Source organism: Aphidius gifuensis, linkage group LG4 (genome assembly GCF_014905175.1).
Source record: "Aphidius gifuensis isolate YNYX2018 linkage group LG4, ASM1490517v1, whole genome shotgun sequence".
NCBI classification, from domain to species: Eukaryota; Metazoa; Arthropoda; class Insecta; order Hymenoptera; family Braconidae; genus Aphidius; species Aphidius gifuensis.
In genome coordinates this window covers 15,900,151-15,925,386 of record NC_057791.1, presented here as the reverse complement: position 1 = coordinate 15,925,386, position 25,236 = coordinate 15,900,151, and the positions used below count along the sequence as shown (strand labels likewise).

At 25.0% G+C, this 25,236-nt stretch overlaps 2 protein-coding genes across 5 annotated transcripts; one reads left to right on the top strand and one right to left on the bottom strand.

Annotated features, from left to right (window-relative positions):
• Nucleotides 1-110: 110 nt before the first annotated feature.
• Nucleotides 111-14,212, top strand: LOC122855219 (1-phosphatidylinositol 4,5-bisphosphate phosphodiesterase classes I and II). Of its 4 annotated transcripts, none has more exons than XM_044156425.1 (14): nt 111-1,050; nt 1,373-1,519; nt 2,067-2,338; nt 2,412-2,496; nt 2,993-3,413; nt 3,494-3,614; nt 3,893-4,088; nt 4,305-5,708; nt 5,953-6,036; nt 6,152-6,579; nt 6,648-6,957; nt 7,031-7,222; nt 7,303-7,423; nt 14,191-14,212. In XM_044156425.1, the coding sequence occupies exons 1-13, from the start codon at nt 949-951 to the stop codon at nt 7,405-7,407; spliced, it is 3,867 nt and encodes a 1,288-aa protein (XP_044012360.1). In that variant the 5' UTR covers nt 111-948; the 3' UTR covers nt 7,408-7,423; nt 14,191-14,212. The 4 variants fall into 4 exon arrangements, with proteins under 4 accessions (XP_044012360.1, XP_044012357.1, XP_044012359.1 ...); XM_044156422.1 differs by lacking the exon at nt 14,191-14,212 and having other exon boundaries at nt 111-497; nt 615-1,050; nt 7,303-10,430; XM_044156424.1 differs by lacking the exon at nt 14,191-14,212 and adding an exon at nt 7,631-10,430.
• LOC122853950 (cytochrome P450 4C1-like) lies at nt 11,242-25,236 on the bottom strand. The gene is made up of 15 exons (XM_044154360.1): nt 25,224-25,236; nt 24,745-24,854; nt 24,594-24,684; nt 24,294-24,485; nt 24,077-24,170; nt 23,613-23,916; nt 23,296-23,533; nt 23,037-23,216; nt 22,848-22,950; nt 16,493-16,680; nt 16,222-16,312; nt 15,811-16,120; nt 15,413-15,650; nt 15,135-15,314; nt 11,242-11,414 (listed from the first exon to the last, which is right to left on the bottom strand). The coding sequence occupies exons 1-15, from the start codon at nt 25,234-25,236 to the stop codon at nt 11,242-11,244; spliced, it is 2,505 nt and encodes an 834-aa protein (XP_044010295.1).

Genomic DNA, 25,236 nt, shown 5'->3' with positions numbered 1-25,236 from the left:
AAATATTGTTTATGTTGATGATAATGATGATTGATTGACAGGGATCATCACAATTCCAAGACCTGGCTGATTCCCCTCTTTATTTTATTTTTTTCTCTCAAAAGTTGTAGTCGGCCTCTTGCGGAGAATCCATACAAGCAACAGTCATATACACACAATAATTTATAATATTTTTGTCAGTGTGTTAGTCTCTAGTTGAAGCATAATAATCAAAGGGTTAATACATACGCATGTATGAACTATTGACAGTGAAACACAGTGAAACAAATGATAAAATAACAGAGTAAAAAAGGGTTCAAATTAACTGTCACACAAAAAAATAAACAAACTTATTAATCAACAATGTGTTGTATTTATAATGTTAATTTAGTGAATAATAATCAAGTGCAAGTGTGTGTCTGAACAATTATAATTTTCATTTTTTATTTATCATTTTTTTTAGAGCACATAATTGTTCAGACAATTTATACCTAATTATTTTTCAACCCTAAACAAAAGTACTTGTTTAATTTTTGAAGAAAAATTATATAATTATTTATTTGTAAATATTAAATCTAGATAATATTATAGATTAAATTTTTTTTTAATTTACAAAGTACAAGTGTATATTTAAGATTTTCAATAATTATCAAGGGTGGAAGGGGGTTGTCATCGTTGAGGCTGCGCGGATTCTGTCAACGTCAACAACTCGAGGGAGACGCAATTGTCACCCTTGATAAATGTTATATTAAAATTATTATTAATAAATAATAAATTGACTTATTTAAATAATATTATTTGCATTATTCATACATAATATTTTGAGGGTTGACAAAATAATAAATATAATTTTAAAAAATATGAATAACATTAAAGTTGATTATTTTATTAAATTATTTATTTAATTTATGGCTGGGTGAATTTTATTGTCAACCTGTTATCATTTTAATAAATAACAAAAAAATAGCAATGGCGAATAATAAACAACCAGTGGTTAATGCAGTTCAGACAAAACCTGTCGAGGTATCACAGCAACTTCAGGATGGCGAAAAATTTGTCAAATGGGATGAGGTAATTAAAATTGTTTAAGAAAATTATTTTTTTTTTACATTGCATGTTGATTTATATCAATTTACATTTTTCCTGTTGTATAATTTATTTATTAAATATTATGAATCATAATTATAACAATGATTCATCATCATTAAATTTATTATTTTTTTATTTCGATTACTAAATTACTATGACTTAAAAATCATGTTATCTAATGGAAAAATAAATTTAATAAATAAATTTTGGAGCAGAGATAAAATTGTTAAGTTGTTTATTTAATAAACAATAATTATTATTTATTAACTGATAAATAATTATGTTTTTTTTTTTTGATTAATAGGATTCTGGAGTTGCAACACCAGTTACACTTCGTGTTGATGAATTTGGATTTTATCTGCATTGGATTGACCAAAATAACGAAGTTGATATGATTGACATTGCTGTAATACGTGATACAAGAACTGGAAAATTTGCTAAAATACCAAAGGTACCAATAATTAATAATTAACAAATAAATCTCAAATTTACAAGAAAGAAAAACGAAAATTTCATTAAATAAAAATGATAATTTTGTCTATTAAAATCATCACTTAGAAGAATTAAATTTTCAAATTAACATGATAAAATAAACAGTATTTTAATTATGATGAAGAAAAAAAATATATTTCAAATCTATAATTTCTATAATTACATTATAATGACATTGTATATGATGCTAATGACGCACACACTAGACACGAGCACATAATATTTATTGACAAAAATTAAAAATAGAATACTACCTACATTACCTACATGTGCATCTGCCTTATTTTTTTTACACATAATTATATATTCATTATTTTCTTCATTAATAATAGTAATAGTAATAATAATAATTAATCCAATAATAATAATGACGTTGAGTTGAGACTTGTTCTATATAGAAAAATGATTGGATTTTTTCTTTTTAAATTTTTAGCAAGAATAGATTTGTATTTTTAATTTTATTCTATAAATCAATGATATTTTAATTTTATTTATATATTTTATAGGATGCAAAATTAAAGTCATTGGTGTCAATGGGTGTACAGGATTGTTTGGAAGACAAAACAGTTACAATATGCTATGGTTCTGATTTTGTTAATGTTAATTTTATTAATTTTTGTGCAACAAGAGCTGAAATTGCACGACATTGGACTGATCAATTACTACAACTTGCATATAATTTAACACAGCTAAATAGTAGTACAACAATGTTTTTACAAAAAGCACATACAAAACTTGTACTTGGTGCTGATAAAAATAATACAATACCATCAAAAAAGTAAGTTGGTTTTTTTTATAAATGACGATGATAATATAATGCTTTTATTATTCAATGTTTTTTTTTATTCTAGTATCATAAAAATGTTTGCGTCAAATAAAGAAGATCGTAAACGAGTTGAAAAAGCTTTGGAAATATCATCATTACCATCAGGAAAGGTAATAATTAAAATTCATTAATAATTAATTTATTTTTATCAAATACATCAACAAATTTTTGCATGAATTTTAATTTTTTTTCATAGTCAAATTACTAAATAATGATTTAATAAATAAATCAAATTTGTTTATCAACTTGATTTATAAAAAAAGAATAAACATTATCATTAAATATACATTAAGTTTGTTTTTAATTTTTTTACAATTCTATTTTTATTCTGTACTTTAGTTTTTATTATTTTTCTTTTTTTTTTCATTTGTATATACAGTCGTATTATTTTTGGCATTTATGATAAACATATTTCAAAGTTTTATATTTTTTTTTATTGTTGTTTTTTTTTATGATTGTTAATGAATAATATTTTTCATAAATTTATGACAATATTGTGTCTTAAAATAACTTGGTAAAATTGAATTATAATAGTTAAAAATTATTGTTAATTTATTAATTTAAATTATTGTTTAAATTATTAAAAATATTTATTATTTATTACAGAATGATTCAGTGCCATTACAAAAATTTAAATTTGAAGATTTTTTTAATTTTTACAAATCTTTAACCCAAAGAAGTGATGTAGAAAAAGTATTTGATGAAATTGTTGGTAGTAGTACAAAACGTCGTTCAATGTCAGTTCAACAACTTGTTGATTTTTTAAATCAATCACAAAGAGATCCACGTTTAAATGAAATACTTTATCCATATGCTAATACAGAAAGAGCTAAAGATATTATAAATCAGTATGAGCCAAACAAATGTAATGCCACAAAAGGTCAATTAAGTTCTGATGGATTTTTAAGATATTTACTTAGTGAAGATAATCCAATTGTTGCTATGTCAAAGTATGATCTATCTGATGACATGGATCAACCACTAGCCCATTATTTTATTAATTCTAGTCACAATACATATTTATCAGGTAATTAAAAAAAAAAAAGCCCACTACATTTTTTTTTTTTATTAAAACAACAAAGCAATTTAATTTTTTTCAACTTAAAGGTCATCAATTAACTGGTAAAAGTTCTGTTGAAATTTATCGTCAATGTTTACTGGCTGGTTGTCGATGTGTTGAGCTTGATTTTTGGAATGGCAAGTTTGACGAGCCAGTTATTGTTCATGGGTAAGTTTTGTATGTTAAATAAATAATTAAAAAAAAAAACATAATATAATACTTTTTTTAAATAAAAATAGTTTATTGAGAGTTTATAATATAAAAATGTTTGATAAAAATTACGCAATGCTTAAATACCGTAGAATTAATTAATGCATTAGTAAAAAAAAAAATTTTTTAAATGATTTCTTTTTCTTTTTGTTTAATTTCCATTTCCAAAGCATTGTAGATAATTGTCATTTATGTATTTGAAAAAAAAAAAAAAAAAACACAATATTATTGAGCAGATACACATTTGTACCTGAAATATGCGCACGAGACGTGATTGAAGCAATAGCAGAGAGTGCATTCAAAACCTCGGATTTTCCAGTTATTCTCAGTTTTGAGAATCACTGCAATCCTCGACAACAGGCTAAGATTGCTCAGTATTGTAGGGAGTTTTTTGGAGATATGTTGCTTGATGCCCCCCTCGAATCACATAAGGTATTGCTAGATTGCTTTAGTTAATTATATAAAAATAGATATGCATTTTTGATAATTAAATAAATAATCATTTCCTTAATTAAAATTATTTATATATTTTACTGAGTAATTATAAAATTAGAAATTACATACTTAGAATAATAGTTTTTTAAACTACATAAATATAGTGTAATTTAATAATAGAAAATTAAAATTATGAAAAATTATTATATTTAGCTTGAACCAGGCCAAGAGTTACCACCTCCATCATTATTAAAAAGAAAAATAATAATAAAAAATAAAAAAAAACATAGAAATCATAAAAAAGAACATAAAAAAAATAATCAAACAATTCCACAAGTAACACGTGAAGTACCACAACAATTACCAGTTGATAATGGTGTAATAATAACATCTGAAGGTGAAAATGGACCACCACCAGATATAATACCACAAAGTGAAGTTGTTGTTGATGATAATACTAGTTTAATAAATGAACAACAAACAGATAATAATAATACAAATGATACAATACATCCACCAAATTTAACATTACAACAAAGACAAAGTAGTAAAGATAGTAATCAAGATGATGATGAAGAAGAAGATGAATCAAGTACAGAAGAAGATGAATCAAATGTTGAAGATATTAAAGCACGTATGGATGAAAAAGTACCAACATCAGATAAAGTTGCATCAACAGCTAAAGAAACAGAAGCTGGTGCTGAAATATCAGCATTAGTTAATTATGTACAACCAGTACATTTTAATAGTTTTGAAAATTCAGAAAAAAAAAATCGTACATATGAAATGTCATCATTTGATGAAAAACAAGCAACAACATTACTCAAAGAAAGACCACTTGAATTTGTTAATTATAATAAACATCAATTATCAAGAGTATATCCAGCAGGTACAAGATTTGATTCAAGTAATTTTATGCCACAAGTTTTTTGGAATGCTGGTTGTCAACTTGTTGCACTTAATTATCAAACACTTGATTTAGCAATGCAATTAAATATTGGTATATTTGAATATAATCAACGTTCTGGTTATATATTAAAACCAGAATTTATGAGACGTAAAGATAGACGTTTAGATCCATTTGCTGAATCAACTGTTGATGGTATTATTGCTGGTTCATTACGTATACATGTATTATCAGCACAATTTTTAACTGATAAAAGAGTTGGTACATATGTTGAAGTTGAAATGTATGGTTTACCAGCTGATACTGTTAGAAAGAAGTTTCGTACAAAAATTGTACAAAATAATGGTATTAATCCAGTATATGATGAAGAACCATTTGTATTTAAAAAAGTTGTATTACCAGAATTAGCATCATTAAGAATAACAGCATATGAAGAATCTGGTAAAATGATTGGACATCGTGTATTACCAGTTGTTGGTTTATGTCCAGGTTATCGTCATGTTACATTAAGAAATGAATTTGGACAACCAAGATCATTAGCAAGTGTATTTTTACATGTTATTGTCAAGGATTATGTACCAGATGGTTTTAGTGATTTTGCTGAGGCACTTGCTAATCCAATTAAATATCAATGTGAACAAGATAAAAGAGCCAAACAATTGGAAGCACTTATGGATGACATTGATGAATCAAACAAAGGCGATGATGAGGTATGCTATTCATATTGTCCTTGTTGTTGTTGTTGTTGTTTTTAGCTGACAAAAAATAATAAAACTCTTTGCTTACATTTTATACGTCAAAGTGTGATTGTTTTGTTTTTTTTTTTTTTTGTTCCCAATTTATTTTTTAACTCGAGCTTAACAATTAATTTTTTTTACATGTCAACTTGTTAATTTTGAATGTACTAATAAATAATTGTATGTTTGTGTGTTTTGTATTTGCTAACAACTGTAGGATAAAGATAAAGATAAAGATAACGATAAAATGGTGGAAAAATTAAGTGGTGGAATAAGTACAACTAAACCAACTGTGAGCTTTGTAAGATCTAGTTATTATTGTATTTGTTTTTTTTTTTTTTTTTTGTATATTTTGTTTAATAATAATTTATTTATTACAAATTGGAGCTTATTTATTTATTTGAATTATTAATTAGGATGAAAGTGTCAAGACAAAAAGAATGCAATCATCAAATGATTTATCAGGAATATCAACATCATCAGGTAATTTACTTGGACGACAAATAGTAGCTGGTGTTAATACATCTGATATAACAGAACAAGATGATGTTATTAATGCACAAAGTACAAATCAACTTGATAATTTATTAAATAAAACAATTGTATCAAATAATGTTGTATCAATTGGTGATGATATTATTGCTGAATCATTAGAACAATTAATGAATAATAAAATAATACGTGAAAAAAAAACTGAATTAGATAAAAAACTTGAATCATTAAAACGTAAACATGAAAAAGAAAAATTACGTTTTCAAAATTCAAAAACATCATTTGATGGTGAAAAACATAAATCGAAATTTTATAATAATAAATTGGTTAAACGTCTTTCAACTAAAAATATGTAAGTATTATTATAAATATATTATTGATGTTTTATTTGTTAATAATTTTATTAAAAATATTATTTAGATTTTCTGGTGATTCTGGAAATATGACATTACCGGAAACTTCCGAGTGTCCTAATGGTGATAATCGTGAAGGTGCTGATGGTACAATAAAAGGATTAACTCGTAGTCAGAGTGAAAGATATTTAGCAATTTGTAAAGAACAAGCTATGCAAGAACGTGAATTACAAGAAAAATATAATGATACTGTATTTAATCTTGTTGAAAAAGTTATGAAAACATCACAAACAAATCAGCTAAAAACTCTTAGAGTTTTGTTGGAAAGAGAAACAAATGCTGCTATGAGAAGACTTCAAACTCTCAGACATGGCGAGGTATATATTTTTATAATTAATTTACAATTAATTAGTATACTTAATTAAATAATAAAAATTATTTTTATTTAAGGTAAAACAATTAGCAAAAGTACACAAAGACAAAGCAGAATTAGATCGTATGAAACGTGAAGTTGCTAAAATAACAGTTGAAAAAGGAGTCAATGAATGCACCAGATTAACAGAAATATATGAAAAAAAAAGATCAGAGTTAGAAATTGAGCATGAAAAAGTACGTCAAAAATTTGAAGAAGAAAAAAATAAGGTACTTATTTATTAATTATTTTTTTTAATTAGTTTTTTCGTTTGTTAAAATTATATTAATTTTGTAAATTTTTTATTCAGGTTAAATTAGCATTAAAAGCAGAATATACTAGTCGATGTCTTTCAGTATTACCATCAGGAAAAAATACAATCTCAGAATTATTACCTGAAAGTAATGCAGATTGAATTTCTTCAATCAACGGTAAGAAAATTATAAAAATCATCATTTAAAAAATTTAATTTAAAATTATAAAATTAGCTAGATTATTAATATATTTAACAGTATTAATTTTCTTCATCTATACTCATTTATTTTATCAAAATAAATATTTCATTTCCAAGTTTATAAATACACACTCGAAATATGAAGAAAAAAAATTTTTTTTTATTTTTTTTTTTTTATTTAAAGGTGCATAGCGAGATGACAAATAATAGTATGAACATTCTTCGATTTTTTTTTTGTTATTTTCTTGGATTTTAATCTGAGAAAATGATTAGTAAAATATAAAATATATTTTACTTGAAATAAATAGTCATCTTTATGCAAAGAATTAGTGCAAAAAAAAAAAAGAAAAGCTATAATTTTTTTTTAACTTAATTTGCGATCTGTCTCAATTGATTGTCATACTGACTCTTCCAATGATTGTCATATTGATATTACTATAAATCTAAAATATATTTATACAATTATAAGAATATAGGTAAAAAAAAAAATAAAGTACATGATAATATAGAGATTATTATATTCGCGTTGAAAATATTATGTGTTGTTGATGTTGATGTTGTTTATTAATAGATAAATTATTTAAAAAAATAATAAGTAGATGGTAAAATAATTGGTGGTTAACGTCGTCGTTATAGAATATAAGTATAAAAATTTTAAAAATAATGTCTTTTGTCAAAGTGTCAAATGAGCTTTATGCTTCCAAAAAAAAAAAAGCTTTGTCTTCCCTTAATAATTATTTGTTTTCTTTTTTTTAAAAAAACACACACACACACATAAAATAAAATGCGCAGCTATTTTTTTGAGAATCTTTTTAATGCTTAAATTAATAATAAGTTAATAAATAAATAAATCAAACACACAGAAATAAATCTCATCTGTGAAAATTTGATTTACCTTAAAGTACAATTTACCAAGTTACTGGCAGCATTTCAACTGGTTGTATCGAAAAAATATTTAAAAATAAAATGACAAAATTGAGTTTACTCAAATAATTAAATAAAAATAATACCAGAATTGAATATTATTTGTTTATTTATATCTGGTTTATCGATCTATGATATTTATTAGTTTTAAGAATAACGGCCTACAAAATAATTGTAGTTAGACTTGAATATTTTTACGTTTTAATTATTCAAATGCCATTAAAATTCATGGTTAATTACAGAAAAATAAAAAAACATTTCTGTATAAATATTAATAAAGTTATATTCAAAATATATTACAAATTTAACTACACACTTTATAGAAAATTTAATAATTATATGAAACTTTACAACGATTTCCAATTTATGCTCAGAAAAAAATTCCATCGTTACACGTTTGGTAAATTATTGGATCGTTAATACTGTATAAAATTTATGAAAAAAAAATTATAATTGTTATTAAATATTGCTGGATTTTTTTATCATAAATTTTCGATTGATATTTGTCGTCCAAATGCAGATTTAAAAATATTTATCAAAAAGAAAAACAATGCTTTTTTTATTTTCTCTATTTTTATTGGAATTTAAATTTTGTTATTTTTTTTAAGGAAATATTTATTTGACAGGCTACTTGTCAAAATGATTAAAGTACAAAATACAATGCCAACACGTGTGCGAACTGGTTATTTTTAAATTTGCCGAAAGTTTATTAGAAGAAAAAAAAAATAGTCTTTCCTGGCTTCCTGCATTTTAATTATTCAGTTTAAACTTTTAACTAACAAAAAAAAAACATTAATATTTTCCATATAATTTTTAAAAACATCTTCCATTTATTTATAAACAATATTTTTTTTTTTTAAAAACAAAACTATTTTTAAACTAAATATTCAAAGCTGTGCTTTATAATTTTTTTTCCATCATTTACATTAATTCCTTTTCTACAATTTAAAATTTTTCCAAGTCTTCAAAAAATCCTAAAAACTTCTCAAGCATTATTTCAATTAAAAAAAATAAAATTCATAAATTTTTCTTAATTTTTAAAATACACAAATAATTCTTTTTATATTATAAAAAAAAAACAACATTTAATGTTCAAAACTTTATGATAGTAAAAACTGATAACTCATTAAAATTAGTGTATAAAAAAATTCTAGCTATTATTTTCTATTAATTTATAAAGAAATTAATAGAAAAATTTCTTTATATTGCATTTTTTTCACAAACAAAAAACTACTTGTTGTTAATATAAAAAAAAAACTAAAAAAAAAAAAAAAGAGCTGGAGAAAAATAAATCTAATATGGAGGAAAAAATGGCAATGATTCTCATGTCTAATGACAAAATATAGTATAAATATAAAACTTAATATTGTTACTGTTAAATCTTCATTAACTTTGTAATGTACAACTGTGTGAGTGTGTGTGTGTCTATATATGTCTATATGTGATATGTATGTATACTGATATATATATATTACGATGAAAGTACATAGTTAAATAGCTATACATAAAACTGCTAAGAAAAATTTTAATTTATCTTAATCCCTTTGCACAAGTTGGACACTCATTTATTAAAATAATTTCTTAAAGAAAGATAGAGAAAGAAAGAGAGAGAGAGAGAGCAGCTAAATTTAAAGAAAATATGAAAAAAATTTTATTATTAAATATGGAAATGCGTAATATATATATAAGAAAAGAAAAAAAAAAAAAATATTATGATTAGATGGAAAACGAGTTAATCGTTTGAAAAAAAAAAAAAAATTTCTCTAACTCACTTGTGCCTTGCCCTCGAACATTCATTCACTTGTCTGTACAGAAAAACAAAGAAAAAAATTTTTTTTTGTTTTTTTCTATTTCATTCATTGTTTCTTAATTCATTGTTCAAAAACTTTTAAATAAAGTAAATAGTTAATTGATAAAAAAAAATTTCTTCGATGTTCGATGTTCTCTACTACAGAGATTATAAATAAAATAACAAGTGTCATTTTTAAAATACGTGCAATAATTAATCGTTGATGTTTAATGATAATAACAAATGAATACATGGTTTGTTTGCTTATTACGAGTCCTTGTGTACCTTTGAATATGAATATAATATGTAGACAAGTCATATATATACTTGCGTGAATATTCAAAATTAAATAATAATAGTTAAAATGATAAATTCTTGTTAGTAGTATTATGGACAATCGAATCGAAAATAAAAAAAACATTTCAATTTCATTACTAGTCAATTGTTGAGGTTTTATTAAAAACCATTTTGCACAATAGAAAAAAAAGAAATATAATATATAAACTAAAGAAAAATATGTACAATTTATTAAAATGTTTAATGAATATTGTTTATTTGAATTTTGATTATTGTTGATTTATTTTGTCGTTATGAAAAAAAAATTTTATTGCTTTATTTATTTATTTATTTAAAAAAATTCATTTTATAATTATGATATTTAGTTGAATTTTTTTCTCAAAGATTTATTAAATAAATCTGTTGAAGGATTGAATAAAAGATGAATTTATTTTTATTTTACAATCAGGTAATAGGAAAAGAAACAGCTTTGTTTGTTTTTTTTTTTTAATTATGTGTAAAAGTATTTAGAAATTTAATGGCTCAGAGATTCAATCATTCAGTGCGTACGTAAAATATTAGTGCTATTAATTATATCGTATAGAGTCGACTGTTTTATTAGAATTAAAGAAAAAAAATTGTTATCTGCATAAAATAAATAAAAAAAATTAAAAATATAATATTGTTGTGTAATTATTACATGTCTTTGTATAAACATTGATTGTGAATTTAATTTAAATGGTAAGATGTGCAACTGATTGCTGAAGATTCTCACGAGATGCAACATTTGTTAGATGTCTTTCTTATCATGGATTTAAAATTGGTATGAATTTAACGTAAACTGGCTTGGTCCATTTCAAAACGATTTCTTGGATCAATTGATTATCATCAGTGCCTTCAACGTCTGCTGGTTCAAAATGAAAATTGTGTAATAATCCAGCAATAACTGTTTTCAATTCTATCATAGCAAACTTTTGACCTAAATTACAAGTAATTATATAATGATTAATTATTTATAGAGGAAAAAAAAAATTAAAATATTATTATACTCATCCTTCAATAGTCATTACTCATGAGTCATTACCAATACAATTTCTGAGTCCTGCACTGAACGGAATATAGGCATGTGAATGTCGTCCAATACTATTTTCTAGCAAGAATCTATCTGGATCAAATACTTCGGGATTGACCCAGTAATTGGGATCACGATGAGTGTTGAAAACATGAATATTCAAAGTTATTCCAGCTGGTATTAAATAGTTCTCTGACAAAATAAAATTGAATATTCAAAAACTAATTAAGATTATAATAATACATATATAACTCGTAGGTTTTCATTATAACATACTCAGTTGAACATCTTCAGTAATTTGTCGACCAATAACAGGTACACTTGGACACAATCTTAGAGTCTCTTTGATACATCTTTCTAAATAACAAAATTGCTGAACAGCAGCCATCGTTATTTCTCCATCTGTCTTCTTCAAGACTTGATTGACTTCTTTTCTAGCAGTTGCCTGAATTTCTTCATGCTCAGCAAGTAGTTTAATTGCACAAAGCAATGCAGTGCTCACAGTATCATGACCCTATAATTGAAAATATATTTATTTATTTAATTCAATTATTATTTATTTTTCTAGCTATGACATGATTACGTCAACTCACTGCAAAAACAAATGTATCAACTTCTTCTTGTATTCCATCATCATCAATTGCCTGATTTTTTTTAGATGCTGCTATTAAACTGTCCAAAATAGCGAGCTTTTTTCTTTGATAATTTCCAGCTTTCTCATCTTCTTGGGTGCTTTCTGTATTCAAATATTTTCCCTCAGTTTCATTGTGATATTCTTTTCTTTGTTCTATTATACTCGCTGTAAATCCATGGAGTATTTTTACAATATTTGATGACTCTTGACCTTTAGAAGTCATTGAAAAAATCCAATTATTATACAGCCAAAGTCTCGCCAGTCTATTTTTTTTCAATTCCAATGTTTTTACATGTATGGTATTAATCATTTATTAAAAATATTAGTTAATGTATAACATAATCAAATTCAACATACCTGTGAGTAAAAATTTTTTCAAAATCATGAACTGCTTTGTAATATTTATTTGAACTAATATTATTATCTTTTACCAATGTTCCCATGGCTGCTTCTAAAAAAGTTATAACACTTCCTAATACTTAATAGTTCTTGAATAAAAAAAAAAATGTATTTATAATATATACACCTAAAATAACTAATTCTATAATGATGTAGTTGTGTACTGTGTATAGATTAATATTTACCACATATAATTTCAATCGCTAATGAACTTGTGATAGGATGAAGCTCTTTGATAATTTCACCTGAATCAGCCTCACCCCGAAGACCTTGAACGAGATTATCAGTTTTCACTGCAGAGTTGTGAAAAAATTCTGCAAGTGCATTATAATGAAATGCAGTATTTGCAATTTTCCTACGTTGTTGCCATTTTTTTCCTGACAAAAAAACATTATATATCGTACGTAGAATATTATATATCCATATTAACACGCCTATTTTTGTAACGAGTTGTTGAAATTGTGATAATGATATTGATATACCTGTGCTGGTAATAAGTCCTGTATTAAGCCATGGGTGCGATAAGCGGTATTCTGGGCTCTTATCAATATTTGATGTACTACTTAACACAACCTGTTAATATTATTATTATTATTTCATTATTAGTATTATTATATATAGGTCCTGTTATTAAATTTATACCTTGATATCATCAGGATCGCTAATAAATACAATAGCTCGATTGAAAACCCAGAATTTGCATACTGAACCATATTTCTTAGTTATATATTTACCAAATCTCCAAAATCCATCTTTTTTAATGAAAAAATGCTTTTAAATCATGTATAGCAATTGGGTTTTTTTAAATAAATTAAAATAAGTGATAATAGCTACATACCAGATTGTGACAAAAGAGATAAAATATTACCAAGTATTGGCAAAGGCTTTGGTCCTGGAATTTTATTAATTTGATATCCTTTTTTATTGTGATGATTATAATAATCCAAAATCAACAAAAAAATTACAGGACCACATAATAAAATTGTTATTAATGTGATCAACTCCATGTTTCTTCTTCACCGAAAATATATGTATAATATCGTCGGTGTAGAAACTAAATGTATTTGATGTTTTTTATTTAATGTCTTCTGGACAGCGTTCCAATTGATACTAACAAATAAAATATATTTTTGTTTACTGAAAACTAACGATATTTGAAAAACAATCTATTTTTATTTACAATAAATTAAAAATATTCATGTAAGGCTAATGACCAGACGTTTATCATAGAAAAACATATTTTTTCAATATACATGTATAATGATTTTTCGTTATTTATTGAAATGAACGAAAACAAAAAAATAAAATAAGTAAGATAAATTGTCACGACACAATAAAAAATGTTTATTTTTATAAAATGAATCTTTAATTCTTGCCTATACATTTATCTTTGATAAAAATATTATTTTATTTATTGAAATAAACGAAAACAAAAAAATTAAATAATTAAGATAACGAAATGTTTATTTTTTTAATTTTTAATTTTAGATCTCATCTATGCCTTATCACGATTTATTCAGTCAGCGTTTTATATATTATGTTGATGAAATTTTTTTTTCCATAATAATAATATTTTTATAACACCTGTTATGTCCCAATTTACCTGTTTGTAGTCTAATTATATTCCTTTGACCCAAATATTTGTTACAGAGTATTCTAGACAGCGTTTGAAGTGATACTGGCTACTGAAAATCATTAAAACTATAATATTCAAATGACAATCTCTCTTTATTGAGTACATTAAAATCAATTTCTATTCAAGGTTTGTGATTGAATATTTATCATAATAAAACATATTTTTCAATAAATCCATATTTCATTATTTATTGTATTGAACATAAATAAATAAGACCTTAATTCTCATCTATATGCTTTATTATATTTTTTATTTCATAATGTATTTTGTGCAGCGTTTCAAATTAGGTTGACAAATAAGAATCGTCTTCGTTTATTGACAAACTATGATATTTAAATAATAATTGTATTTTGTTCATAAATTATAATGAATAAGAGTGGTTTGCAGTTTACTATGAGCAAAAAGAAAAACGTTATAATGGTTTTCTTTCCATTTGTAATGGATTTATGATGGCTATGCCAACTTAATAATAATTTGACAATATGTAAAATAAGGCTTATTAAAAAAATGTTTATCATGATTGTAAAAAAAAAACATTATTTGATCGACGGTGATTAACTTATTTGATTATTAGACTTTTTTTATTATTTTCTGCCATGAATATTGAAATTGGTTATTAATTTGCTATTGTGAAAGTAAATTATTTTAAAATTGGTATGAATTTGATGTGAACTGGCTTGGCCCATTTCAAAGTTATTTCATAAGTCAATTGATTATCATCATCGCTTTTAACGTCTGCTGGTTCAAAATGAAAATTGTGTAATAATCCAGCAATAACAGTTTTCAATTCTATCATAGCAAACTTTTGACCTGTATGACAAATAATAGCACAATGATAAATTATTTATAATAAAAAATTAAAAGTTTATAATATTATAACCCATAGTCATTACATTTATAGAGAAAAGAAAAATTTGAAATATATATTACTTATCCTTGAATAGTCATTATTTATTACCAATACAATTTCTTGGTCCTGCACTGAACGGAATATAAGCATGTGAATGTCGTCCAATACTATTCTCTGGCAAGAATCTATCTGGATCAAATACTTCGGGATTGACCCAGTAGTTCGGATCATGATGAGCATTGTAAATATGAATGTTTAAAGTTGTTCCGGCTGGTATTGAATAGTTCTCTGATAAAATAAATATAAAGTGATATAAATTATGACATATTCGATATAAATCAATTCAATATGTATTCAAGTCAAGTATTTTTTTTTTTTATACATACTTAGTTGGACATCTTTAGTGATTTTCCTACCAATGAGAGGGACACTTGGACACAATCTTAGAGTCTCTTTAATACATCTTTCTAAATAACAAAATTGTTGAACTGCAGCTATTGTTATTTCTCCATCTATCTCCATCAGGACTTGATTGACTTCTTCTCTAGCTCTTGTCTGAATATCTTTATGCTCAGTAAGTAGTTTAATTGCACAAAGCAATGCAGTGCTTACAGTATCATGACCCTATAATATTTATTTATTTATTTATTTTGTTCAATTATTAATTATTTTTCTAGCTATGACATAATTATATCAACTGAGGGTCCGGATCGTAGAACACTCTTAGCGCGTGTATGATGGCTTGAGCGCTAAGCGTGTTCTACGATCCGAACCCTCAACTCACTGCAAGAACAAATGTATCAACTTCTTCTTGTATTCCATCATCATCAATTGCCTGATTATTTTTAGATGCTGCTAACAAACTATCCAAAAGAGCGAGCTTCTTTCTCTTACATTTTCCAGCTTCTTCATTGTCATCTTCTTGGGTGCTTTTTATATTCAAGTACTTGCTTTCAGTTTCATTGTGATATTCTTTCCTTTGTTTAATAATACTCGCCGTAAATCCATGGAGTATGGTCATAATTTTTGATAACTCCTGGCCTTTAGAGGTCATTGCAAATATCCAATCATTATGCAGCCAAAATCTCGATTCTCTATTTACCATTTCAAACGTTAACAATTGTTACATGTATAGTATCAACAATTATTTATTAAGTACATCATTTTATGTATAACATAATGAAACTCAACATACCTGTAAACAAAAGTTTTTTCAAAAGCTTGAACTGCTTTGTAATATTTTTTTAAGCTGACATTATCTTTTACCAGTGTTCCCATGGCTGTTTCTAAAAAAGTTATAACAATAATTAATACTCAATAGTTCTCGAATGACAAAAATTGTATTGTTTACACTCACGAAAGAATATATATTTCCAGGCTATATATTTTTTCGTCGAGGTATATACAATTAAAAATATGAACAATTATATACATAATAGCTGTGTATATTGTATACTAATATTCACCACATATAATTTCAATTGCCACTGAAGTTGTTATGGGATGAAGCTCCTTGATAATTTCATCTGAATCAGTTTCAGCCCGAAGGATTTTGATAAGATTATTAGTTTTCACTGAAAACGTGTGGAAATACTCTTGAAGTACATTGTAATGAAATGCATTATTTAAAATTTTTCTACGTTGTTGCCATTTCCTTCCTGACAAAAAAACATTAAATATCGTAGATGATAAAAAGAAATTGAAATGCATACATATTTACACAGTTATTTTCGTAACGAGTTGTTAAAATTGTGATAATAATATCGACATACCTGTGCTGGTGATGAGCCCTGTATTGAGCCATGAATGAAATAACCGATATTCTGGGCTCTTATCAATATTAGATGGGCTACTCAACACTACCTGTCATTATTATTATTATTATTATTATTATTATTATTATTATTATTGAGCTGTTATGAAATTCTTACCTTGATATCAACAGGATCACTAACACTAACAATAGCCCGATTGAAAACCCAGAATTTGCACACTGAACCATATTTCTTAGTTATATATTTACCAAATCCCCAAAATCCATCTTTTTCGGATAAAAAAAACTTCGTTAATCGTATACAGCAATTGGGTTTGTTTAAATAAATTAAAATAATTTATAATAGCTATACTTACCAGATTGTGACAAAAGAGATAAAATATTACCAAGTATTGGCAAAGGCTTTGGTCCTGGAATTTTATTAATTTGATATCCTTTTTTATTGTGATGATTATAATAATCCAAAATCAACAAAAAAATTACAGGACCACATAATAAAATTGTTATTAATGTGATCAACTCCATATTTCCTCTTCACCAACAATATGTGTATAATATCGTCGGTGTTGAAACTAAATGTTTGGTTTTTTTTATTTAATGTATTCTAGACAACGTTTGAATTTATACTAACGAATGAGAATTATTTTTTTTCACTCAAAACTAACAAGATTTGAAAAACAATCTATTTTTATTTATAAGCAATTAAAAATATCCATGTAAGGCTAATGACCAGACCTCTATCATAGAAAAACATATTTTTTTCAATATAAATAATGATGTTTTCTTATTTATTGAAATAAACGAAAACAAAAAAATAAAATAATTAAGATAAATTTGGAGACACAGTTAAAAAATGTTCATTTTTATAAAATGAATCTTTATTTCTCGCATATACATTTATATTTTTGAAAAATAAAATATTTCATATATTGAAATAAACGAAAACAAAAAAATAAAATAATTTAGATAAAGAAACGTTTATTTTTTTTTAAATAAAAATTTGACATCTCATCTATGCCTTATCACGATTTATTTTTTCTCAATTTATTATAGTCAGCATTTTATATTATGCTGACAAATAAATTATTTTTTTTCATAATAATGACGAATATTTTATAACACCTGTTATGTCCGAATTTATCTGTTTGTAGTGTAATTATTCTTTTGACTTTAGGAATTAAGCTAATAGATTGAAACGTCTTGACATCAGACAGAATTTGAATAGTATATGTGTTGGGCTTATAGGTAGTCGATGTTCAACAATAACAATTCAGTATATATTTATTATTGACAATGATTATAACAATACAATCAGACGGTACAATAGTTTACACTTGTAATTAAAAATTGTTGTGATCAAATCTAGGGTATTCTATATAATATTTGTTTAGTTATTTTGATGAATTATTTTTTTTCACTGAAAACTGACGATATTTAAGAAACAATCTATTTTTTTTCTCCAATAAATTAAAAATATCCATGTAAGGCTAATGACCAGACCTTTATCATAGAAAAACATATTTTTTTCAATATAAATGATGATGTTTTCTTATTTATTGAAATAAACGAAAACAAAAAAATAAAGTAATTAAGGTATATTGTTATGAGTCATAACTAATTACCAGTCATAACTTATGACACAATAAAAAAAAGTTTATTTTTATGAAATTAATCCTAACACTGACGTGTCTATTCTAATGACAAGTCATGTGCTTATCTTTTTCCAAATTTCCCTGCTTATATAAATACGCCCGAATCACTTGTCAGTCAGTTAGAGTCTTGACAAAGTTACTTAGACACGTTTAATAAATTAACAAGAAAAAAATACAAAAATTATTGAGGTAAATTGTTGTTTGATTTAAAAAAAAAAATTGTTTAACCAAGAGGCGTTGAGATAAAAAAACATGTTTGGAATAAAAAAAATAAATGATTAATTCATCAATACATTTATAAAAAAATTAAACGAGTGATAGAAAATCAATGAGAAGTAGATGAACATCTAATCAGTGACATAGTAACAGTTGGAAAGTAAACAATTCACTTGAAAATAGTTGTTAAATAATTATCATGTTGGAAAATAAATTGAGTGATTTAGAAAGCAGCACATTAAATGACAGCATGAATAATAATCAAATCTTGGAGGAGACAACAATTCAAAAATTTTATACTGGCCAGAGTATCTTTATAACAGGTTTTTCTTTATTTTATAATTATTTTAAAAATATTGTTAATTAGTCTAGAAGAGGATTATATTTATTTATATAAATAAATTGATATTTGATTTTTTAAGGTGGTACTGGGTTCCTTGGTAAAGCTCTTGTTGAAAAATTACTGAGAAGCTGTGATGTATCAAAAATTTATTTGCTGATTAGATCAAAAAAAGGAATAGACATCAATGATCGTCTTGATAATTTATTCAACAATCCGGTAAGACTTGTATTTTTTTCAATGACATTGGTGATAAGGAAAATATATTGTTGATAATAGAACTTATCTATTATTTGAATCTTTTAGTTGTTTGAAAGTGTAAAAAAAAATTCACCAGAATTTCGAAATAAAATTGTACCAGTTGCTGGTGATGTTGGAGAAACTGATCTAGGATTATCACATGAAGATCGTGAACTTTTAATTCAAGAAGTAAATTAAATTTTTATTTTTAGTTAATTAATTAATTTATTTAATTAAATTTAATTTAATTAATAAATTATTTGCATTTTCATTGTGTCAATTAATTTGTATTTTCTTCTTTTGATTTTGTTTTTAAGGTATCAACTGTCTTTCACTCAGCAGCAACAGTAAGATTTCATGAGAAATTAAAAATTGCAATGTTATTGAATACTGGTGGTACATTGGAAGTATTGAAACTTGTTAATGAAATGAAAAAATTAAAGGTATATAATTATTTTTTTAATTGAAAAATACAAAATAAATACAAGTACAAGATTTATTTTTCAGGTCATGGTTCATGTATCAACTGCATATTCAAATTGTCACGAGGACATTATTGAGGAAAAAATTTATCCTCATCCTATTGAGTATGAGAATTTTAAAATTGTAGCTGAGACTCTATCAAATGAAGCAATTGACGATGCTCTTCCAAGGTACATAAAACAATTCAATACAAAAAAAAATACTATTTATAATTTATTTAAAAAATAATTTTATAGAATCCTTAAAAATTGGCCAAACACGTACACATTTACAAAAGCCCTGACAGAAAAATGCGTCAGACAAATGAGTTGTAATAAACCAATTGGTATCTTCAGACCAGGAATAAGTGAGTCAATGACTTTTTCATTTATTAATAAAAAAAAGCAGAGTGAATTGAATCAACTTAAACTTTTTTATAGTAATATCAGTTGCTGAGGAGCCATTACCAGGTTGGGTTGATAATTACTATGGACCAACTGGTATTATCACGGCAGCATCATTAGGAATTTTAAAAACAGCACAAGGGGATCCAAATGTTAAAGCAAATTTAGTACCACTTGATTACACAGTTAATGCATTGATTGCATGTGCTTGGGACATTGCAACACAAACAACAAGGTAATTTTGGAAAATTATTTAAATGAAACCAGCAAATATATGTATATTGATGATTGATTAATTTAATTTTAGACGCAATGATGACATGTTGATATACAATTATGTATCGACAACTGATGCACCAGTCACTTGGAAGGAGTTTATTGTTGATTATTGTCTTGAGTTGGCTCGTGAATATCCAATTTTACAATCAAAATGGTACATGACATTTTCAATAACAAAAAACAGACTAGCATATAATTTATCAATGATATTTTTACATCTTTTACCGGCTTTATTGGTGGATTTAATATTTTTTTGCACCGGACAAAAACCAAAATTATACAAAATGTCGAGTAAGATATTTAAATACTTGGATGCTTTGACACCTTTTCCAATGAAAGATTGGAATTGGAAGGCTAATAATGTACCGTTAATGTGGAAACGGCTTGATCAAGAGGATCAAAAGATATTTAAATTTTCATTAACTGGATTTAATTGGAAAGAATACTGTAGAAATTATATGATGGGAATTAAAATTTATTTATTCAAAGAGGGATTAAATACATTGGAGGCAAGCAAAGAACGACGCAAAAGGTTGATTTTAATTTTGATTCAATCATTTTTAAATTTTAATTTATATATTTTATTAATAAATAGATAAATATTTTAGACAAAAATTAAAGTCCAAATAATGTGCAAATTCATTTGGACTTTTTTTACTCTTTTTATTCTGGAAAATAATTTATCTATTTATCTAATAAGTAATAACTGAAAATTCATTAATTTTTAATTGTTTTTTTTTTTTTTACAAATATTTTTTCTAATTAATAATAAATGAGTAAATAAATAAAAATAATCAAATTCATTTGAATCGATACTAACAAATTAAAATTATTTTTGTTTACTAAAAACTAACAATATTTGAAAAACAATCTATTTTTATTTATAAGCAATTAAAAATATCCATGTAAAGATAATGACCAGACGTTTATCATAGAAAAACATATTTTTTTCAATGTAAATAATGATGTTTTGTTATTTATTGAAATAATGAATACAAAAAAATAAAATAATTAAGATAAAGAAATGTTTATTTTTCTAAAATAAAAACTTTATATCTTGTTTTTGCCTTATCAATATATTTATTGTTCCTCAATTTATTTTAGACAGCGTTTTATATTATGCTGACAAATAAAAAATATTTTTATTCCACAATTGGGATAGTTTTTTTCACGATGAGTATCTCAGAATTCATTAAATAATTGAAAATACTGAATTATGAAATATTGGAAAAATTTATTTAATATACTGTGACACATAAAATAATTTTCAATTTTTGAAAACATCTCTATTTCAATATACAAATAAATTCGTTCAGAATGAAAGAAAATAATGATAAAGCTGATGTTACAAATTTCTTAAAAAAATAAACTAAACAAATTAATTGATTGATATAGAGACAAGTCATGTATATCACTTGCGTGGATATTCAAAATTAAAATTAAATAATAATAGTTAAAATGATAAATTCTTGTTAGTAGTATTATGGACAATCGAATCGAAAATAAAAAAAACATTTCAATTTCATTACTAGTCAATTGTTGAGGTTTTATTAAAAACCATTTTGCACAATAGAAAAAAAAGAAATATAATATATAAACTAAAGAAAAATATGTACAATTTATTAAAATGTTTAATGAATATTGTTTATTTGAATTTTGATTATTGTTGATTTATTTTGTCGTTATGAAAAAAAAATTTTATTGCTTTATTTATTTATTTAAACAAATTCATTTTATAAGTATGATATTTAGTTGAATTTTTTTCCCAAAGATTTATTAAATAAATCTGTTGAAGGATTGAATAAAAGATAAATTTATTTTTATTTTTTTTTTTTTAATTATGTGTAAAAGTATTTAGAAATTTAATGGCTCAGAGATTCAATCATTTAGTGCGTACGTAAAATATTAGTGCTATTAATTATATCGTATAGAGTCGACTGTTTTATTAGAATTAAAGAAAAAAAATTGTTATCTGCATAAAATAAATAAAAAAAAATTAAAAGTATAATATTGTTGTGTAATTATTACATGTCTTTGTATAAACATTGATTGAAAATTTAATTTAAATGGTAAGATGTGCAATTGATGGCTGAAGATTCTCAAGAGATGCTACATTTGTTAAATGCCTTTTTTATCATGGATTTATGATTGGTATACCAATACTGGCTTGGTCAACCTCAGTGCGATTTTAGACGTGATTTAAAAAAAAAAGTTTTATTTGATAATAACATTGATTAAGTTTATTAGTCGGAGAATAGTTTAGTATAATAATATTTTAGTTTTTTGTTTTTTTTTTTAATTTATAAATATGTTTGAGGAATTTGATTTACAAATAGCTGATCTGTCATGTATCAGAATCAGTTGATTCGCTATATTGTGAAGATGAATTATTTCGAAATTGGTATAATTTTAACATGAACTGGCTTTGTCCACCTTAGAATTATTTCTTGAAACATTTGATTGTCATCTGTGTCTTGACCATCTACTGTATCAAATTGAAAATTTTGCAATAATCCTCCGATAATTGTTTTTAATTCTATCATAGCAAACTTTTGACCTAAATAACAGATTCATATACAAATTATAATGGTAGACTATTTATAATTAACAAAAAAAAATAAAAAATATTACTATACTCATTACCGATACAGTTACGTGGACCAGCACTAAATGGTACATAGGCATGTGAATGTCGTCCGATACTATTCTCTGGCAAGAATCTATCTGGATCAAATACTTCAGGATTAGGCCAAAAATTAGGATCATGGTGAGCGTTGTAAATATGAATATTTAAATTTGTACCAGCTGGTATTAAATAATTCTCTGATAAAATAACATAAATATATACATAAATTAATCAAGACAATGATGACACAACAATCATTAATATTTTATAGCATACTTAAATGGACATCTTCAGTTATTTTTCGAAATATGACAGGAACACTTGGATAAAATCTCAATGTCTCTTTGATACATCTTTCTAAATAACAAAATTGCTGAACTGCAGCCATTGTAATTTCCCCATCTGTCTCCTTCAAGACTTGATTGACTTCTTTTCTAGCAATTGCCTGAATATCTTTATGCTCAGCAAGTAGTTTGATAGCACAAAGCAATGCACTGCTCAGAGTATCATGACCCTATAATTAAAAATATATTTATTTATTTATTTCAATTGTTATCTATTTTTCTAGCTATGACATAATTATGCCGACTTACTGCAAAAACAAATGTGTCAACTTCTTCTTGTATTCCATCATCATCAATCGCCTGATTATTTTTAGATGCTGCTATTAAACAGTCCAAAAGAGCGAGCTTTTTTCTCTTACTTTTTACAACTTCCTCATCTTCTTGGGTATTTTCTATTGACAAATACTTTCCCTCAGTTTCATTGTGATATTCTTTCCTTTGTTTAATAATATTTGCAGTAAACCCATGGAGTATTTTTACAATATTTGATAACTCATGGCCTTTAGATGTCATTAAAAAAATCCAATCATTATACAGCCAAAGTCTCGCCAGTCTATTTTTATCAAATGTTAGTTAAATTCTACACTAAATTTTACAAAAGACAAATATTATATGATATCAAGTTAGCTAGTCGTTAATTATAACTGGACAGGTATTACTCATTAACATATAAAGATACAATGTACTTATTTTCAGAAAAATATTTAACATACCTGTAGTTGAAAATTCTTCCAAAGTTATGAACTGCATTGTAATATTTATTTGAGCTGATATTATTATTTTTTACCAATGTTCCCATGGCTGTTTCTAAAAAAGTCATTAATAAATTAAATTAAAATTCAATATAGTTCTTTAATTACGAAGTAAAAATAAAACAATTGTATGTAGTTGTCTATTGTCTATTATAGTCTATTGTATATTAATATTTACCACATATAATTTCTATTGCTACTGAAGCTGTGATGGGACGAAGCTCTTTGATAATGTCACCTGCATCAGTTTCCGCCCGAAGAATTTCGATAAGATTATTAGTTTTCACTGCAAAAGTCTGGAAATATTCTTGAAGTAAATTGTAACGGAATGCAGTATTTGCAATTTTTCTACGTTGTTGCCATTTTTTCCCTGTTAAAAAATATTAAATATCGTACGTAAAATGTTATATAACTCTTCACATTTACACAGTTATCTTTGTAACGAGTTGTTGAAATTGTGATAATGATATTGACATACCTGTGCTGGTAACAAGTCCTGTATTAAGCCATGGGTGCAATAAACGGTATTCTGGGCTCTTATCAATATTTGATGTACTACTCAACACTACCTGTAATTATTACTATCGTTATTATTATTTCTCAAAAATTAATTTTAATTAAAGTCATACCTTGAGATCATCAGGATCGTTGATATAAACAATAGGTTCATTTAAAACCCAAAATCTGAATACTGGACCATATTTTATAATCAACTCTTTGCTATACGACCAGTATCCATCTTTTTTGAATAAAAAAAATAATGTTTAATCGAATGCAGCAATTGGGTTTGTTTGAATAAATTAAAATAAGTGATAATAGCTACTTACCAGATTTCGACAAAAGAGATAAAATATTACCAAGTATTGGCAAAGGCTTTGGTCCTGGAATTTTATTAATTTGACATCCTTTGTTATTGTGATGATTATAATAATCCAAAATCAACAAAAAAATTACAGGACCACATAATAAAATTGTTATTAATGTGATCAACTCCATATTTCTTCTTCACCGAAAATATATACATGTATAATATCGACGGTGTAAAAACTAAATGTATTTGGTGTTTTTTATTTAATGTATTCTCGACAGCGTTTGAACTGATACTAACAAATAAAAATCAT